The sequence below is a fragment of the Bos indicus x Bos taurus genome, chromosome 2 (genome assembly GCF_003369695.1).
Source record: "Bos indicus x Bos taurus breed Angus x Brahman F1 hybrid chromosome 2, Bos_hybrid_MaternalHap_v2.0, whole genome shotgun sequence".
Taxonomy (NCBI): Eukaryota; Metazoa; Chordata; class Mammalia; order Artiodactyla; family Bovidae; genus Bos; species Bos indicus x Bos taurus.
In genome coordinates, this window is record NC_040077.1 from 53,101,837 (window position 1) to 53,120,453 (window position 18,617).

The 18,617-nt window shown below is 39.7% G+C and overlaps 1 protein-coding gene across 1 annotated transcript in view; it reads right to left on the minus strand.

The window, feature by feature from the left end:
* ARHGAP15 (Rho GTPase activating protein 15) overlaps nt 1-18,617 on the minus strand; it is a 698,712-nt gene that overhangs the window by 252,232 nt on the left and 427,863 nt on the right. The window contains exon 10 of the mRNA XM_027561624.1: nt 1,161-1,259. Coding sequence (XP_027417425.1) covers nt 1,161-1,259 — 99 coding nt within the window. The remainder of the gene's footprint in view (nt 1-1,160; nt 1,260-18,617) is intronic.

Consider the following 18,617-nt stretch of genomic DNA (forward strand, 5'->3'; position numbering starts at 1 on the left):
TCTATTCTCTCTCTGAACTCTCAGCTCAGCTCTCTGATGTGTTGATATGCTTTTCCCCAAAGCTGCTCACTTTACACACTTTCTCTACCCACTTGTCCCCTTCTTGTTATTCTCTCATTCCCTACTGATATGGGAATAATAGGATCCCAAGGCTGTCCTTACAGTATAATTAAAGTATGAATTTCCAGGAGTTGGAAATTGCAGACCATTTTTATTATGTTTCTATAATAAAGCCAGGTAACATTGAGAGAATTAAAATGGCTTTTCCCTAGCAGATAACTTGGTAAAGATTTCTTCCCTTGGTTCTACTGTTTTAAGAGACTGGGAGCTGAAAAGGGGAATAGATTCACCAATTCTTTTTCTGAAAACACCTCCATCTTTTACATGATATATATCCCCCTAGATCCTGGGAATATGTTGTAAACTTGTAACAGATGGTGATGAAGCTTCATATTTTTATACAATATAGTTTTTGAGATTCTGCATCTACTGTGGTGTATCTTCCAGGGAAAATGACCTTGAATGAATGAAGTCAGAGTCTGAAGGAAAAACACCCTACAGATAGACTACCTTAGAAATAATGAGTCAATTGGGTTTTGCTTTGTTCCCCTCAGTAAGATGAGATCATTTCAGATGAAAATTAGAATGTTGAAATATAGGAATCAAAGGTCATCTTAACACTGGAGGTGTGTCTGTTAATTGTTCCAGCAAAACTAGTTAGGCATATTCTGTGCTGAACAGATACATGTGGAAGATGGACATCACCGTTTACAAGTAGGAGCACTATTGGGTAATGGGGGCTTACCAAAATTTGTTCTGGCACAACGTCTACCAGCCTGAATGTTAGGAGGGTTCTAACACTGTGAGTACTGATATTTTATGAATGTTTTATCACTGGCGGGAAAACAGAAGTTTGCAATTGAATCAACAACATGTCAGACAGCAAAATATTAAAAAAAAGAACATTAGTGGGAATTATTGATGTCCCTACTGTGAAAACAAACTGGAGTTAATAAGAAACTTGATCCTCTTAACTGATTAGCAACAGTCAGGTTTTAATTGCATGGCTTTCCAGACAAATCAAGTGGTGCTGTTAATGTGAGCATGGGTTGTGTAGAGGGTGCAGTATTGGGGGAATGGCTGTGCGTTCAGTTACCCACCTCTTTTTTCGACAGCTTCAATGCATTGCTTTACAAACCGTGGAACTGTGGACTTTTCACGTTCACACAGTGTGTGCAGAGGGGAGCCAAAAATTTGATCTGCAAAAGAAACAAAGATGAGCTTCATTAAAATCCAAGCTTGCGTTGTTCTTTAATTTGATTCTGTTTCCATATCCACTGAATGATGAAATCTGCATCTTGCATTGGAATCGATTTTTGGCTTTAATTCCAAAGTGTCTGTTGCAGACATGCAAGGACCATAGCTCCCTCCTTTATGGAACAGGACTCTGGCCCTAGAGAAAGAAAATGAACACTCTGCCATCGATTAGGCAGGGATGACTGAGTAAGTTATAGTCTCTCTGGGCTTAATTTCGCTGTCTATAAAATAATGACTAGGAATTAAGAAAACTTCGATGAATTAATGAATCCTAGTGAATTGGTGTCTCAGTGTTTGAGAAGAAGTTTATCAACAGTCATCAAAATTATGATGTTGTTAGTATATTTAGATTCATTCAATGGCACAATGATATCTGAAAAAAGCAAGTTCCAGAAGATTTACCTTGAAGTGAATGTTTTCACATTTCTCCTGCCTTGAATTTGCCCTTCCTCTAATCTAAGTATCCCTTTTCTTTTAGGGCTCAGCTCAAATGGTTCTTTCTCCACAAACTCTATCCGGAACTCTTATCTCAGCTTTATGTCTCCTGTAACATAGATTCTTTGGAATACCAGTTTCTCAGGATGTTAATAGGCGATTTGAGGGGGAAAGCCTGTAATCAAAATGATTTAGCAACACTGGGTTAAACAAAGTTAAACAGGTTTCTTTCATGTGTACTTATTTTCAGAGCCCGTGTTATGCCAATGTGCACTGGGAATCTCCAGGCAGGACTGAAGGACGCGCCAGTTACCAAACTTATTGGAGTAAGATCCTTTTATTTCAAAGGGCATCTCTCCAGACTAACGTTTCCGAGAACACTGTGTGAAATTCTAGCCTAGCTCTCTCATTTGGAACATGATTTATGCTACCTTGCATTGTGTATTTTCACTTAGAATATATGGAATGTATTCTCAAAGCAGATTCTCGAGTGCTGCATTGCTTATACTGTTCTTTCAGTCAAGCACAGTTTTGGGTCCATGGTGTTCAATTTACCATTTTAACCACTTTTGTGTGTCCAGTTTAGTGGCATTAAGTACATGTGCACTGTTGTGCAACCATCACCACCATCCATTTCCGGAATCTTTTTAAACAGCAGAGATGTTGATTATTGACAATGAAACAAATATTTAGTAGGTTCAAGGACTTTCCATCTCGCATGCAATGAAATCTAATTCCTTGACATCACCTCCGAGGCAGTAAACAACCTGACTTTCCACCAATTAACTGACTTCATTTGCTTCCTCTCTCCTCTCTCTGCTCATCACTCGCTGCTGCCACTCTGTCTACATCACTGATTCTTGTCCATGCCAAGCACACTTCTGCCTCAGGGAATTTGAACTTATTATTTCCTCTATGTGGAAATCAATTATCCAGGTGATCAAATGTCACCCTCTTATTGTAGCCTTTCCTATCCACCTTTAAAAAAACTGGCAAGCCCTGCTGATAACAGATCTTCATGCTGCCCACAGCTTACTTTTCTTAGAGCACTTTACTCCATCTGACATATTAGATTGATATGTTTACTGGTTAGTTGCTCTCCTTGCTTAGAATGCAAAACCCAAGAGAATAAGGGCTATTCCTATTTTCTTTATTACTGAATTCCCAGTAACTCGACACTCTTTGGAAAATACTAGAAGTTCAGTAAATATTTATTGAATTATTGACTATAAGACATCATCTTTTTCATCAGTAGAAGTTTTCAAAAATGTAAAACATATTTTTAGCACGGTTGCTGTTTGTTGTTCAGTCCCTCGGTCATGTCCGACTCTTTGTGACCCTGTGGACTACAGCACGCCAGGCTTCCCTGTCCTTCACCATTTCCTGGAATTTACTCAAACTCATGTCCACTGAGTCAGTGATGCCATCCAATCAGCTCATCCTCTGTCATTCCCTTCTCCTCCTGTCTTCAATCTTTCCCAGCATCAGGATCTTTTCTAATGAGTCAGTTCTCTGCATCAGGCCACCAAAGTATTGGAGCTTCACCTTCAGCATCAGTCCTTACAATTAATATTCAGGATTGATTTCCTTTAGGATTGACTGGTTTGAGCTCCGTGCAGTCCAAAGGATTCTCAAGAGTCTTCTCCAACACGACAGTTCAAAAACATCAATTCTTTGGTGCTCAGCCTTCTTTATGGTCGAACTCTCACACCCATACATGACTACTGGAAAAACCATAGCTTTGACTATATGGACCTTTGTCAGCAAAATAATGTCTGCTTTTTAACATGCTCTCTAGATTTGCCATAGCTTTTCTTCCAAGGAGTAAGCCTTTTTTAATTTCATGGCTACACTCACCATCTGCACTGATTTTGGAGCCCAAGAAAATAAAGTCTGTCACTGTTTCCATTGTTTCCCCATCTATTTCCCATGAAGTGATGGGACCAGATGAAATGATCTTCATTTTTGAATGCTGAGTTTTAAGCCAGCCTTTTCATTCTCCTCTTTCACCTTCATCAAGAGGCTCTTTAGTTTCTCTTTGCTTTCTGCCATAAGGGTGGTGTCATCTGCATATCTGAGATTATTGATATTTCTCCTGGCAATCTTGATTCCAGCTTCTGCTGCATCCAGCCCAGCATTTCTCATGATGTAATCTGCATTTAAGTTAAATAAGCAAGGTGACAATATACAGCCTTGATGTGCTCCTCTACCAATTTTGAACCAGTCTGTTGTTTCATGTCTGGTTCTAACTGTTGCTTCTTGACCTGCATACAGGTTTCTCAGGAGTCAGGTAAGGTGGTCTGGTATTTCCATCTCTTTATGTTTTTAGCGTAAGTGGGGGAAAATATAAGATGCAGCATAATAGAATGGTAAATGATATGTTATTCAAAGGGATAGTCAACACAGATTGTGGTGAGACTTCAAGGAAATCACGATTGTCATCAATTTCTTAGGAAAGGTGATGGCTTGAGTTGAGAACAACTCAGCAAGTTAAGGCTAGAGCACTAATAATAATGCAATTTAATGTGGAAATGTGAGTTTTTGTCCACGAGACAGAAAGAAGACAAGCTCAAAACACACATCAACATAATGTAGAGAAGTGGGAAATAATCATGAATATTTGCTTTGAATATCTGGTCTAGTAACAAAGATTCATTCAGAAACAGTAAGTCACCAACATAAGAAAGAATAACATAAAATATTATTTAAGAAAAATAATCCAGAACTTCAGATTTGATCATTTAAACTGGTCAGAGATTACAGAAAGGAAGCATTTTTATACAGAATAAAATCTTTTAATGATAGTCATGATTCAAATAAATTTCAGAAATATGTACCAAGTATCCTCTATAGTTGAAGCAATGAGTAGGCATATTAGGTTGTGATAAATATATCAAGAAGCTTATAATATTGTAGGGCTAACAGAAACATTCTGTTAATAAATAATAAATAGAATATATAGCAGGTATCACAAAAAGTACTTCGTGCAAAGAAAGAAGTTCTAAAGTATAAAGTTTTTTTCTGTCATTTAGTGCAAAGGTGGTATGTGGGAAGGGGGAGGTTGGGGGAGGATTTATGGGATGGAGATCATTCAAGAAAGATAGATTCTTGAATGAAGATGATGCTAAAGTCTGGAGAAAGGTTTCTTTCTTTACTTTTTTTTTCTGATAGGTAGATACAGGAATATGAAAAAGATGAAAATATTCTACTGTATTTACTCCTTCACTCATTCTGTTATTTAAAAGAAATCCTAAATGCCTGCTCTGTGTCAGGAGCTAGGAAAGGCACTGATAGCACAATAACAAAGACTCCTTTCCAATGCTCTAAAGTTTCTTGTCTAGTGGCGACGTCATATAAGGAAATAAGTAAGAACATGTCATCCTGAAGTATACTATTCCCAAGGAAGCACAGATCCAATGGGAACATGTTAGAAGGAGCACCTGAACAGCCTTGAGCACTCATGGAAGACTTCCCAGGGAAGAACTGAGTCCTCAAGGTTAAGTAAGACTTAGCTTGGAGATGTAAGGAAAAGAACAAACAGGGCATTTGGGGAGGATGAAGGAGAGGTAAACAATCAGCGACGAGAGAGTGATGAGAAGAATCATCTTGGTGTGATTGTACAAAGGGAAACATACACTTTTTCTTATTTAGAGAAATCTTCATCCAAGCCAGGCTTCAGCAATATGTGAACCGTGAACTTCCTGATGTTCAAGCTGGTTTTAGAAAAGGCAGAGGAACCAGAGATCAAATTGCCAACATCTGCTGGATCATGGAAAAAGCAAGAGAGTTCCAGAAAAGCATCTATTTCTGCTTTATTGACTATGCCAGAGCCTTTAACTGTGTGGATCACAAGAAACTGTGGAAAATTCTGAAAGAGATGGGAATACCAGACCACCTGATCTGCCTCTTGAGAAATTTGTATGCAGGTCAGGAAGCAACAGTTAGAACTGGACATGGAACAACAGACTGATTCCAAATAGGAAAAGGAGTTCGTCAAGGCTGTATATTGTCACCCTGCTTATTGAACTTATATGCAGAGTACATCAGGAGAAACGCTGGACTGGAAGAAACACAAGCTGGAATCAAGATTGCCGGGAGAAATATCAATAACCTCAGATATGCAGATGACACCACCCTTATGGCAGAAAGTGAAGAGGAACTCAAAAGCCTCTTGATGAAAGTGAAAGAGGAGAGTGAAAAAGTTGGCTTAAAGCTCAACATTCAGAAAACGAAGATCATGGCATCCGGTCCCATCACTTCATGGCAAATAGATGGGGAAACAGTGGAAACAGTGTCAGACTTTATTTTGGGGGGCTCCAAAATCACTGCAGATGGTGACTGCAGCCATGAAATTAAAAGATGCTTACTCCTTGGAAGGAAAGTTATGACCAACCTAGATAGCATATTCAAAAGCAGAGACATTACTTTGCCAACAAAGGTCCATCTAGTCAAGGCTATGGTTTTTTCCTGTGGTCATGTATGGATGTGAGAGTTGGACTGTGAAGAAAGCTGAGCACCGAAGAATTGATGCTTTTGAACTGTGGTGTTGGAGAAGACTCTTGCGAGTCCCTTGGACTGCAAGGAGATCCAGTCAGTCCATTCTGAAGATCAGCCCTGGGATTTCTTTGGAAGGAATGATGCTAAAGCTGAAACTCCAGTACTTTGGCCACCTCATGCAAAGAGTTGACTCATTGGAAAAGACTCTGATGCTGGGAGTGATTGGGGGCAGGAGGAGAAGGGGACGACAGAGGATGACATGGCTGGATGGCATCACTGACTTGATGGATATGAGTTTGAGTGAACTCCTGGAGATAGTGATGGACAGGGAGGCCTGGCGTGCTGTGATTCATGGGGTCGCAAAGAGTCGGACACGACTGAGGCACTGATCTGATCTGATCATGTATGCTTTAAGAGGAGATAAAGTTTGTGTTATGCGGAGTCTTAACTATTAAGTCAAGTGGGCATTTATCTGAGAGCGTGAAAATGTGGCTGATTTGTTATACATACGCCATTTCCCTCCCAACTTCTTTCATGTTTTAGAGTCCACTTATAAGACAGATTCTGATGTTCAAATGGTCTCCAATGACTTCTGCTTCCTTTGTAGCTTTCAGTTCAGTTCAGTTCAGAAGCTCAGTCATGCCCAACTCTATGTGACCCCATGGACTGCAGCACACCAGGCTTCCCTGTCCATCACCAACTCCCAGAGCTTGCTCAAATGCATGTCCATTGAGTTGGTGACGCTATCCTCTGTTGTCCCTTCTCTTCTGGCCTTCAATCATGTAAATTTAGTTAGTTTAAAATTAGAGAGTTCTGGTTGGTATAATGCAAGGGGATATGACTTGGGAAACTAAAAAAGAATTTTTTTTTCCTGATGAAAGGAGAGGGGTACATGAAAGCATTCTGTCTTTTTTCCTTCATGAACATCAACGTGCAACTTTGCAATGCCTGGAGCTACTGCTGCAATCTTGTCACCATGAGACAAGAAGTTTGCAAGCCAAAGCTGCTGCTGCTGCTGCTAAGTCACTTCAGTCGTGTCCGACTCTGTGTGACCTCACAGACAGCAGCCCACCAGGCTTCCCCGTCCCTGGGATTCTCCAGGCAAGAACACTGGAGTGGGTTGCCATTTCCTTCTCCAATGCATGAAAGTGAAAAGTGAAAGGGAAGTCGCTCAGTAGTATCCAACTCTTGGCGACCCCATGGGCTGCAGCCCACCAGGCTCCGTCCATGGGATTTTCCAGGCAAGAGTAAGCTACAAAGACCTGAGACCTCAGTGATATTGTTGAGCTTCTAAACCTGTCCTAAAACACTTTCTCTATACTTCTTATATATAGATAATATAAACAATTTTTAACTGGATATTCTATCACCTGTAACCAAAATATTCATAACCAAATGGTGGGGTTGCGGGGCCACAGATCGTGGTGAAGACTGAACACAAAAGATCTGTTGAGAAGCTAATGTGGTTACGTATGCAGATGTTATGAAGACCAGAATCAGGATAGGTTTGTGGTAAATTTAGTCATCATTGAGCATTCTTCTCCTCTTCTCGGAATTAGATTTATACTTTTACTACCTTTGCCATCTGACTGTGTGGTGAAACTCACTAGAGTGGGTGACATTTATTTCCTTCATTTCACTGATAGAGGGCTTGCCCAAATGATTACTTTGCACAATGTAGCCTGTGTAGAAATGACTGTGTTTCAGTTCAACACTGAGGTCTTCAGACATGCTACAGATTTCTATGCTTGCTTCTCTGTTACTGCTGAATCAAGGTTTACCTGGGTAGCAGCTGCCCCTTCAGTCCGGGCTCCAGAGTAAATACATATAGCACAGAACTGAGGCTGACCCTTATTGAGGAGACAAGTCCAGTCAAACCTACAATGTAAAGCAGAGCAGTCCATTCAAGCCACAGACACATGAAAAATAAGTGCTTTTTGCTGTTTGCCACTGAGATTCTGTTTGTTAGACAGCAACAGCTTACTGATAAAGAATGATAACAGGAGACTGGAGTTTGGGTGATCTAAGCTATGCTGTGAGAATGAAAACAAAGAGACTTGATAGGACATGGAAACCAAAACTGGGGAGCAAATAAATAGAGAAAAAATTCTAAATTTAGCTAGAACGTGGAATTACACATCCATTTAGAATCAATCCTAAGATTGAGTCTCTTTGAAGAGACTCAAAGGAAATTTCTCTCACCTTAAAATTTAAAGTCATTATGTTTTATGTTATATTATGGCACTTCTTATTATGTATTCTCTACAGATCAATTCAAATCTATTTAATTCAATTCAGTGAATATTTCATGAGCACCTACCATATGCTGAGCACTGTAAAGAATTTGAAGATTGACATCCATTCATAACTATCTATTATATTCATAACTATCTACATGCCCACTGTAGCCTAGACATTGCACTCCATCCTGAAGATGCAATGGTGCATGAAGCATGATCTCCCACAGTCTGGGCGGAAGAATAGTTCTCACAATTATAATATGATGCAATTAGTGCTATTATAAGGGTGTTTATTAATAATAGCAAAGACTTATTGCATTAAGCCAGGCAAAGTTCAAAGTACTTTATTCTAACTTACTTGATCGTCATAGTAATTGTAACACTTTGGTAGTAGACACTATTACCATCCTGATTTTATAGGAGTGGAAACTGAGGCAGAAAGATACTGAGTCATTTGCCCATAGGTACAAACCATCAGGCTCTAGATGAAAAAAAAAAAAGATAAGGACCTAACTCAGACAACGGAGAGATGTAGTGATTCTGCGGATTTGCAGACAGGATGCAGGAGGTGAGCTAACTCACTGGGCAAAGAGGATTTAAGTTTTTGCTTGATTAAAGGAGACTAAAATGCAGAAACCTGAGGGTTTGGAGAAGAATCGAGAGAGTTGATATTTAGGAGTTAGGATGGGTAATTCAGAACAGAATGTTGATGAGAAATCAAGGTGAAATTAAGAGGTTATTGGTGATCATAAGGAAAATGGCTTTTGTAGAATGAAACTGAAAAGCAGAGGCTTTTGGTCAAGATTTGAAGGGAAGGTGAGAAGTAGAGACAGCAAATAGACTTTTTTCAGGTTAGTGATGAGGATTCACTAATTATAAGGAAAGACAGGATTTGGGGAGGGATTATGAGTGGGGTGGAGAACAGAACATTTCAATTGCAAGGTATTTTTGATTTGTTGATTGCCAGAATGCTCTAGAGAGGGTGAGGGGCACTCCTAGCTACTTTCAGTTGTTCTGAGGCCAGAGGTGGGGGAGGTGCATTACTGCCACTTACTGGGTGGTCCAGGTAAGTGCAGGCAATCCCTCATGGGGAGAGAAAACAACCCTTCCCAGATTGCCAACAGCGCTCTGGGGAAAAAAGAGTTGATATATGTTGAACTTCATTAGACAGGAGGGAAATGATTGCCTTCACTGGTTACCAGAAAGGTAAAAAAGAAAAATAATCACCTCATTTATATCCTGACTTTAAAGTGGCTACACTTACCCAGTAAGGCTCTGTAGAAGGACCTAGTCTTCCAGGTTAAAACAAAAAGTGAAAGTGTTAGTCGCTCAATCCAGTCCCACTCTGTGACCCCATGGATGGTAACCCACCAGGCTCATCTGTCCATGGAATTCTCCAGGCAAGAATACTGGAGTGGGTAGACATTCCCTTTTCCAGGGATCTTCCTGACGCCGGGATCAAACCCGGGTCTCTTGCATTGCAGGCAGATTCTTTACCATCTGAGCCACAGGGTAGCCCATACCTTCTGGGTAAACCTGATTAAATTAACGGTTGTCATGTGGCCCAAGCCGGGTCAGTGCAAGTTTCCCTCCAAAAGTTTTACAATTGGGACGCTACAGTCTGAGGTGGTATCAGGGATACTATCTGCTCCAGGGACACTGAGGGGCAAAGGGAGGCGTTTGGCGAGATGGCTATGTGCAGTGAGTGAGTGTGCACAGAAACGGATATGCAGAGGGAGGTGAATGAAGCAGAGACACCTCAGCTCCTCACTTCCTGATACTTATATATGGTGTCATATATATACCATATACTGCTGCTGCTAAGTCACTTCAGTCGTGTCCGACTCTGTGCGACCCCATGGACTGCAGCCTACCAGGCTTCTCCGTCCATGGGATTCTCCAGGCAAGAACACTGGAGTGGGTTGCCATTTCCTTCTCCAATATACCATATACATGATGCACCATATATGGTTGCCATCGGGTGCATTAGAATTAGAAGGCACTGGGCTTCCCTGGTGGCTCAAACAGTGAAGAATGTGCCTGTAATGCAGGAGACCCGGGTTCAATCCTTGGGTCAAGAAGGTCCCTTGGAGAAGGGAATGGCTGCCTACTCTAGTATTCTTGCCTGGAAAATCCCATGGACAGAGGAGCCTGACGGGCTATAGTCCATGGGGCCACAAAACCACAAAGAGTCAGACCTGACTGAGTGACTAACACTGACACTTTCAGTTTAACGCAGCCAAACAAATTTGGCAAGAACATGGACATAGCACTGTCCACAATGTTCCAAAAGAGGACTTAGAATCAGAGGAGAAGGTGCCAGGATTGGAAATAACTCAGTGAGACCCACTGGTATGGGTGGTGCCGGTTAGGATGAGTATGTTGCATGTCTACTGGTTTTGCTGGCCTTGGAACGATTCTTCTACCCTCCAGTAAGAGCACTCTGGTTTTCCTATGGGGGTGATACTTTCTCATATTGCTGCCATTTGTTTTGAGTAGTGCTGACCCCACCAGCTCCAGCTCTAACAATAAACATGCACTTCTTCCCTTGGCCACAGGGATATGAACATGTGTTCAGATATGAACACATGATCCAAGTGGATCTGGTCTCACAAATCCTGAGGGCTTTTTTTTTTTTTTTTAAAGTGCTACTGGGAAAAAGGAGCCCTCTTTCTGTAGGAATTGGTAAACTATAAGGATATAAGTCTGAGCTTCTAGAAGTTATGCTGCCAGCTTCTGGGAAAACATACTGGAGAATTAAGCCAACAGATTGGAAAAGAGAGCTGAGGGATGGAGGAGATAAAGATTTGATAGCATTTTGTGCCCACAGGTCCAGTCATGGTTGAAGCTATCCTCGTCTCTTGGACTTTTCAGGCAAGTAGTAATTAATTCCATTCTTTCGTTTGCAGTTTGAACAAGTTTCTATCAATTACAACTTAAAAAAAAAATGACTGCAACATGAGCTTTTAACATTACATGGTGAAGTATATAACGTGGAGGAGATGATGATACACTTGAAATGACTTTGCAAAATCAAAAGTGCTAAGGAAGTAAATCATAGAGATTTAGCTAAGACATCATTGTACAGTTTAGGGGTTATTGTAGGATTGCCACCCATCTGTAAATCTGATTTCAGAGTTTGATACACCAAGGAAGACCATTAAATTATAGGAACATGTTTGAACCACAGAACCTTCTATCTTGAAATTGTGTGGGGAAAGGGGGAGGAAGAAAGAAGGTGTTTTGTTTTCCTGGCAAGCACTGATGACCTGGCTTTTGCCCCCTAAACACCCATGCCTGCTATCCTGGCACAACGTTAAAGATTATTTCTGCTTTCCCCCTCCTTATGGCATTCCGAAAAAGGGAGCAGTCCTGGAACCCTGAGTTCCCGGCTCCCCACCTATAGTTCCATCTGTGGGCTCACTGGTAATCCTTTCTTCCTCTCTTAACAACTTTTTGTATTTAGAAAACACCTCTTGCTAGGGGTGCCAATATTTTTGGAATGTTCTGCACATGCCCATGGCCTTGGCTGGTGTGATCATTACATCTTTGTTCTCCTGCTTCAGTGCTTGTACCAGGGGTGGCAGGCAACACATTGGTTGGAGAAAATCCATTTTCTGTAATTTTTCTTTGAAAGCATCTTTTGGTGAGAAAAACAAATAGACCTTCCACATGACTGCACTTACAAAGCATGTTGTTTACATAATGAATTAGAGTTTAACTAGAGAATGGTGGTTTTTAATCTTTAAGCACTCAAACTTTTGACCGATTTAGTTAGTTCATCAGCATAACCAGGTTAAGTCTCCCAGATTACAAATTAGCTTCATTCTCCCTCATCTCTGCTATACATTTTTTGACAAATTATGGAAAGAACAGCCAGTAATGGGATCTTTGTCAGTTAGATTCCAAATGAATCAAAACTACGAGGAAAACTACTCAATAGAGGCAGTTAAATGTTCAAATAATGTGACGGTGTTATCATCATTTATGCAGGGGAGACAGTCTCCACATGCTTTTCAAAATGATGTTATTCTGCTATCAGGAGAGAGGCTCGTTGCAGCTACTCTAGTAAATTTTAAAGCAGAAAAACAAAGCCCATAGAACTACACACATGAAATAAAGAGAGGAAGAGAAAACAATAATAAAAAACTGAACTGTTCAAACATTCACACACACACACATACACACATTGGACAGTTATTTTGGTAATGAGGTACATTCATTGAAGATTTGGCTACAATAGAAAAGAAAAAGCACTGTGGTTATCTTAAGCAAAGAAAAATTTATTCAAATGATGTCAAAGGATGGGGGTAGGAGGAAACTCAAAGAATTTACTGGGAACCAAAAGTAATTTTAGAAGGCAGAATACTAAAGAGTAAAAAGTAATAAAGAAGGTGAAGTGCCAAAGAATTGATGCATTTGAACTGGAGAAGACTCCTGAGAGTCCTTTGGATAGCAAGGAGATAAAACCAGTCAATATTAAGGGAAATCAACCCTGAATACTCATTGGAAGGACTGATGTTGAAGCTGAAACTTCAGTATTTTGGTCACCTGAGACGAACAGTTGACTCATAGGAAGAGTCGCTAATGCTGGGAAAGACTGAGGGTAGAAGGAGAAGAGGGCGTCAGAGGATGAGATGGCTGGATGGCATCACCGATGCAATGGACATGAACTTGGGCGACTGAACAACAACAAAAGTAATTTATAACTGAATCATTTTGCTGTATATCTGAAACTAGCACAACATTGTTAATCAATAATGTTGCTGTTCAGTCACCCAGTCATGTCTGACTCTTTACAACCCCATGGACTGCAACACACTAGGCCTCCTTGTCCCTCACCATCTCCTGGAGTTTGCCCAAGTTCATGCCCATTGTACTGGTGACATCATCCAGCCATCTCATCCTCTGATTCCCTCGTCTTCTGCCCTCAATCTTTCCCAGAATCAGGGACTCTTCCAATGAGTCAGGTGTTTACATCGGTGACCAAAATACTGGAACTTCAGCTTCAGCATCAGTCCTTCCAAAAAGCATTCAGGGTTGATTTCCCTTAAGATTGACTGGTTTGATCTCCTTGCTGTCCAAGGGATTTTTCGGGAGTCTTCTCCAGCACCACAGTCAGAAGATATCAATTCTTTGGCACTCTATCTTCTTCTTTATGGTCCCGCTCTCACAACCATTATGTGACCACTAGAAAGACCATAGCCTTGACTATACAGACTTTGTCAGGAGATTAATGTCTCCACTCTTCAACACACTGTCTAGGTTTGCCATAGCTTTCCTGCTGAGAAGCAATCTTCTGATTTCATGGCTGCAGTCACCATTTGAGTGATTTTGGTGGACTGCCATCTATGGGGTCGCACAGAGTCGGACACAACTGAAGCGACTTAGCAGCAGCAGCAGAGCCCAAGAAGAGGAAATCTGTCACTACTTCTGCCTCTTCCCCTTTTGTTTGCCATGAAGTAATGAGGCTGGATGTCATGATCTTAGTTTTGTTTTTTTTTTTAATATTTAGTGTTAAGGCGGCTCTTTCACTCTCCTCCTTCACCCTCATCAAGAAGCTCTTTAGTTCCTTCACCCTCAAGAGGCTCTTTAGAATAGAAATCAACTATATTCCAAATTAAATAAAATAAGTTAGATGAAAAAAAAAGCAATTTATGAATTCCTCAAAGAAATTACTGCAGGTGAGGGGCCAGTCTTAGAAAGGCTTAATCCAAAGTTCTCAGGAGAGCCAAGAAGTAAGAAAAAGGAAATACAGCAGCTGTCTTGCTGTCTTGTGACTTTGAGAGGGACAGGATGTCACCCCCCCCCCCCACTAATGTCCTAATGACGTCTGTTCATCAGTTACTCAAGATTTGAAGTTCTAATAGATGATGTTCAAGTGAATGAGATTTTGTCTAAAAAATGGGTTGGAATGAGAAAAAATACAAGCCTTGTAGCTTCCTTAGTAGGTAGCGTTCACTAGGAAATTTTCTACCTCTAAAATGCCACAGACACAGGCAGATCATTTCCCAATAGGCTGCTGTAAGGACAGGGCAGTGGCTGATGGAGGACAAAAATAATATTCTCAAGATGGGTAATTTCAGCAATTTAGGTGATTTCATCCTTTGACTTTAAACAGTAAGCGACATGTAGTTTCCCTTTGTGAGTAGGTTTCCAGACCCAAACTTTTAGATTACTTATCAAGGAATCCTATCTCTATTCTTATATTTTCTCCAGTTCCATTCTTGCATTTTTCTTTTCCTTACCTTTAAAATACTCTCTATATGAGCCCCCATCATATAATTCTCCCACAACTTCACTGAGACTTTTTGAAGAAATACGTGATTTAAATTAAGTACTGTAGTATTCTGGTGGCTTATGTCTTTGAATTAAGATAGAGAGAAATATGTTTAATGCTAAAACACTAGCACTGAATTTAATATATGTTTAAGAGTTTCAGGAGGTACTGAATTATCTTATAATACCTCAGGGCTTTGATTAAAAATATCAGCTATTGCTTTTTATTACACAGATATCAAAAGTTGCACTGATTCTCTGCTGAGTCTCTTAATATAAACTGGAAGTAAATCTCTCTCATTGCTTTGTTTACTCATGATTTTTTTTTTTTCTCATAAGTGGCAAGTCCAGGAAAAAGCTTAATTATTTTAACTTTCAAGTAGTTTGGAATCTAAATAAATAGGAATTTTAAGTATATACACTTCTGTGTATGGTTCTTCCCACATGTTTGTTCATATTTTTGTATCTCATCTGATCTAACAGACTTTAAAGTCGCTGGCAGAAAATGATAATGTCTACCCTGGAAAGACTGGCCTGGAGGAGACTGATCGAGGCTCTAGGCAGAAGACCTCCCCCAACAAAGGAAGGTTGGGATCTGGAGCTTCCAGTCAACGTTGGATAGTTGCTTCAAAGGTAGCACCCTTTGACAGGATCAGCCAAAGATGAGGGTCAGAGACAGACTGGCTGCCATCCAAACAGTATGGAGGGTCCTTCCGCAGTCCTTTCCATTTTCCCTCCTCCTTTTCTTTTCAGGCTTTCAGCAGTTACACTCTCAACCTCAAACAAGACTTCTATAAAGCGTCCTCTGGCCCTTCCTTTTAAGCTGCCAAACTCTTATTAAAAATAGATCTCAACTCCATTTGATCCAAGTAATGCAATGTACATATTGGTGGGTCCACCAGCCAGAAAGACACCTTTATCTTAAATGAACAGTTTATTAACTCAAATATAACAATGAGTATACCTTTTTTCTTTATTTGTCTCCCTTAGGCCAATCTTTGTCGTATACTTCTTTTCTGTGCTTACCTAAAAGAACACATACACACACACACTCCACCATATGTGTGTGCACAGAATCACAACACAGAGAATGGCTTGACCAAGTGGATATTACTGCATTTTTATATTCATCCATTCAATCAATCCATCCCTGAGTATTTTTCAATGCCTGAAGAGGATGGAATAATGAATAGGACACTCTCTGTCTTTACACACTCTGTATGTATATGGGAGAAACAAGCACATACGCACATTAATATATCAGGTGGTGATAGGTGTTATGAGAAAATAAAGCATGCCAGAGAGAGAGAGAGCAAGAGAGAAGTGTTATCAGAGAAGACTTTTTAGAGGTAATGGCACTGAGCAGAGACCCAAGAAGTGAAGGCATGAGCCATACCAATATGTGGATAGAATATTTAATCAGAGGAATAGCAAGTGAGAATAAGTGGGGTAACTTGGAGGAGCAACAAGAAGGCTGGTGTGACTGAAGTGAAATGATAAACAGGAAGTATGGTTGAGGATGAAATTGTAAAAGTAGCCTAGTGGACATAGCAGGTGGAACCCTATAGGTCACAGGAAGAAAAATACATATGATTTTAAGTATGATTTAAGTACTTGGAAATTACTGAGCAGGGAAGTTATGTAAAGTGATTTATGTTTTTAAATAATCTTTCTAGTTGCTATGTGCAGATTGTATTTAAGAGGGTGAGGAAAAGAAGCAGAGAGGTCAGCTAGAGAGCTGGTGAGATAGTTCAGGGAGAGATCATGGTCTTAGATAGGGTGGAAACAATGGAAGTAAATAAAAGTGGTTGAATCGAGAATACATTTTTAAGGTGGGATTTGCTGATGAGTGTAGATGGGACAGAATAGCAGGGAGAGAGACCCCAGCTGGCAAATAGCAGAGACATTTCCTGGAGTTGAGAATACATGGTAGCTTGGGAGGCAAGGAGTGCTCTATAAAACTGTGAGATGGCTTACCAAGCATCCCAGGAGATGTCAAATAGATGTTTGAATGTGCAAGTCTGGAGTTTCAAGGGTCTGGAGTTTGAAGTACTAAGTTTAGAAAACCTATCATAGGAATTTGAAACCACAGGGCTGGAATATTTCAGCCCTGGAATATTTGAATAGTGCTCAGTAGTCTAAGACGGAAAAGGAAAAGAGAAGAGAAGTTCAAAGACTTAACACAGGAGTAGCCCAACATTTGGAGGCTGATGTAAGGGGCAGTCTTCACTAAAGGAGCACCCAGTGGCTTAAAAGTTTCCACAAGAAGGAATGAGAAATTGTAAATAAATAGGAATTCTAAAACCACCGAAAGATTTCATGCCCTCCGTCCCTTCTTTCCTACTCCCTTTAAAGCAGAGTGAAGTTAAGATGCTCTTTAGTCCACCAGAGACAATTCACGGTCTCCTTGGAAGGTATTAAAAGTCTCAAACAATGAAATTATAGTGTGGGGATAAACAGAAAAGAGGACTGATTCAGAATGAGGAAGACAGAAATGGCTTTATGGAGTTGGTAACTTTGAGCTGGAAGACTAAAAATGAATAGAAGTTTACTAGGAAGAAGAAGCTAGAAAAGAATATTCAAGGTGAAGGAAGCTTTATACAATAGAACAAGATAAACAAAATTTTTCCTCTTTCCTATAGAAATAGATGTATTTCTATTGCCTCCTATTACATTCCCTTCTGGATGCCAAGTAAAAATAAGTGAATAAGTAAATGAATGAATACATGAATAAGTGAATGAATGGATATATGAATAAGAGAAGACAATGTATATAAAAAAGTGACTTTTATGTAATGACTGTTTTATGATAACTTGAGTATGAAAGAAATGTATTTCAGTTTAGTTTGCATTAATGCACTTTGGATGATCAACATTACCAAATTTTGCTTAGCAAAGGCTGATTATTTACATTTTGGGTTGACAATATTTTCTGTTTTTCCTTCGCCTATCATCATTTTATTAGCATTACTGAGGGGGTCTATCAAAGGAAAAGGGAATAAAATTTAATGATGTCAAACTTTGCTACTTTATCCCTATTTGTGTACAATTTATGTTTTTAAACTAGAAAACTGTCCATGGAGCTTAACTGCTCAAGCATACAACTTATTACAATTACTCTGAAGTCAATACTTTTATAGATTAAGTTGTCTACTTACTTCACTTAGAAGGAACTTCGCTGGGGTTAAAATTACTATGGAATCAGTACTTTTATTTCTGCTTGAGTGATGAGGATAAGAAGAAAACTTTATACATGAAATTTATTCAGATATTTGATTGAATTAAACCTAAATGATTTAATAAAATTACCTTTTAACCCATAATAATAGGGACTAAAGCTGGTAATGTCATTCAGTGATTGATAAAAGTTGAAAGTTTCTTTTAAGGTGGAAAAGGTGTGGAAATTGTGACTCACTCTAGATTAAGTAAAATCTAGGAAATAACACTGTACTCCTCCTAATATCAGCATAGATTTGTTAGAATCCCAGGTGATAAGACTTCAATTTATTTGCATGAATGCATAGTTCAATAAGAAAAGATTTAAATTTAGTTGGAGTAAAACTGCTTAATGATTTCAAATATTACTTGTGATATATTAATATAATGGGTTTGAATATCTATAATGGAGTCTCTTTCATTTGGGTCTTAAGGGTGTTCTCACAGCTACTAATGCTGAGTGCTAGGTACATGCTGAAGTACCTAAGAGGAAAGCACTTTAGGTTAAAAGCACTTTCTCTTCTCAGCCTTGGGTTAAAAGCTATTTCAGGATTCTGTTAAAGGCATTCTTCGGTCCTCAGCTTCAGCTTAAAAGCAGCTTTGATGAAAAGTGCTTTGAGGCAGGTAAAGGAT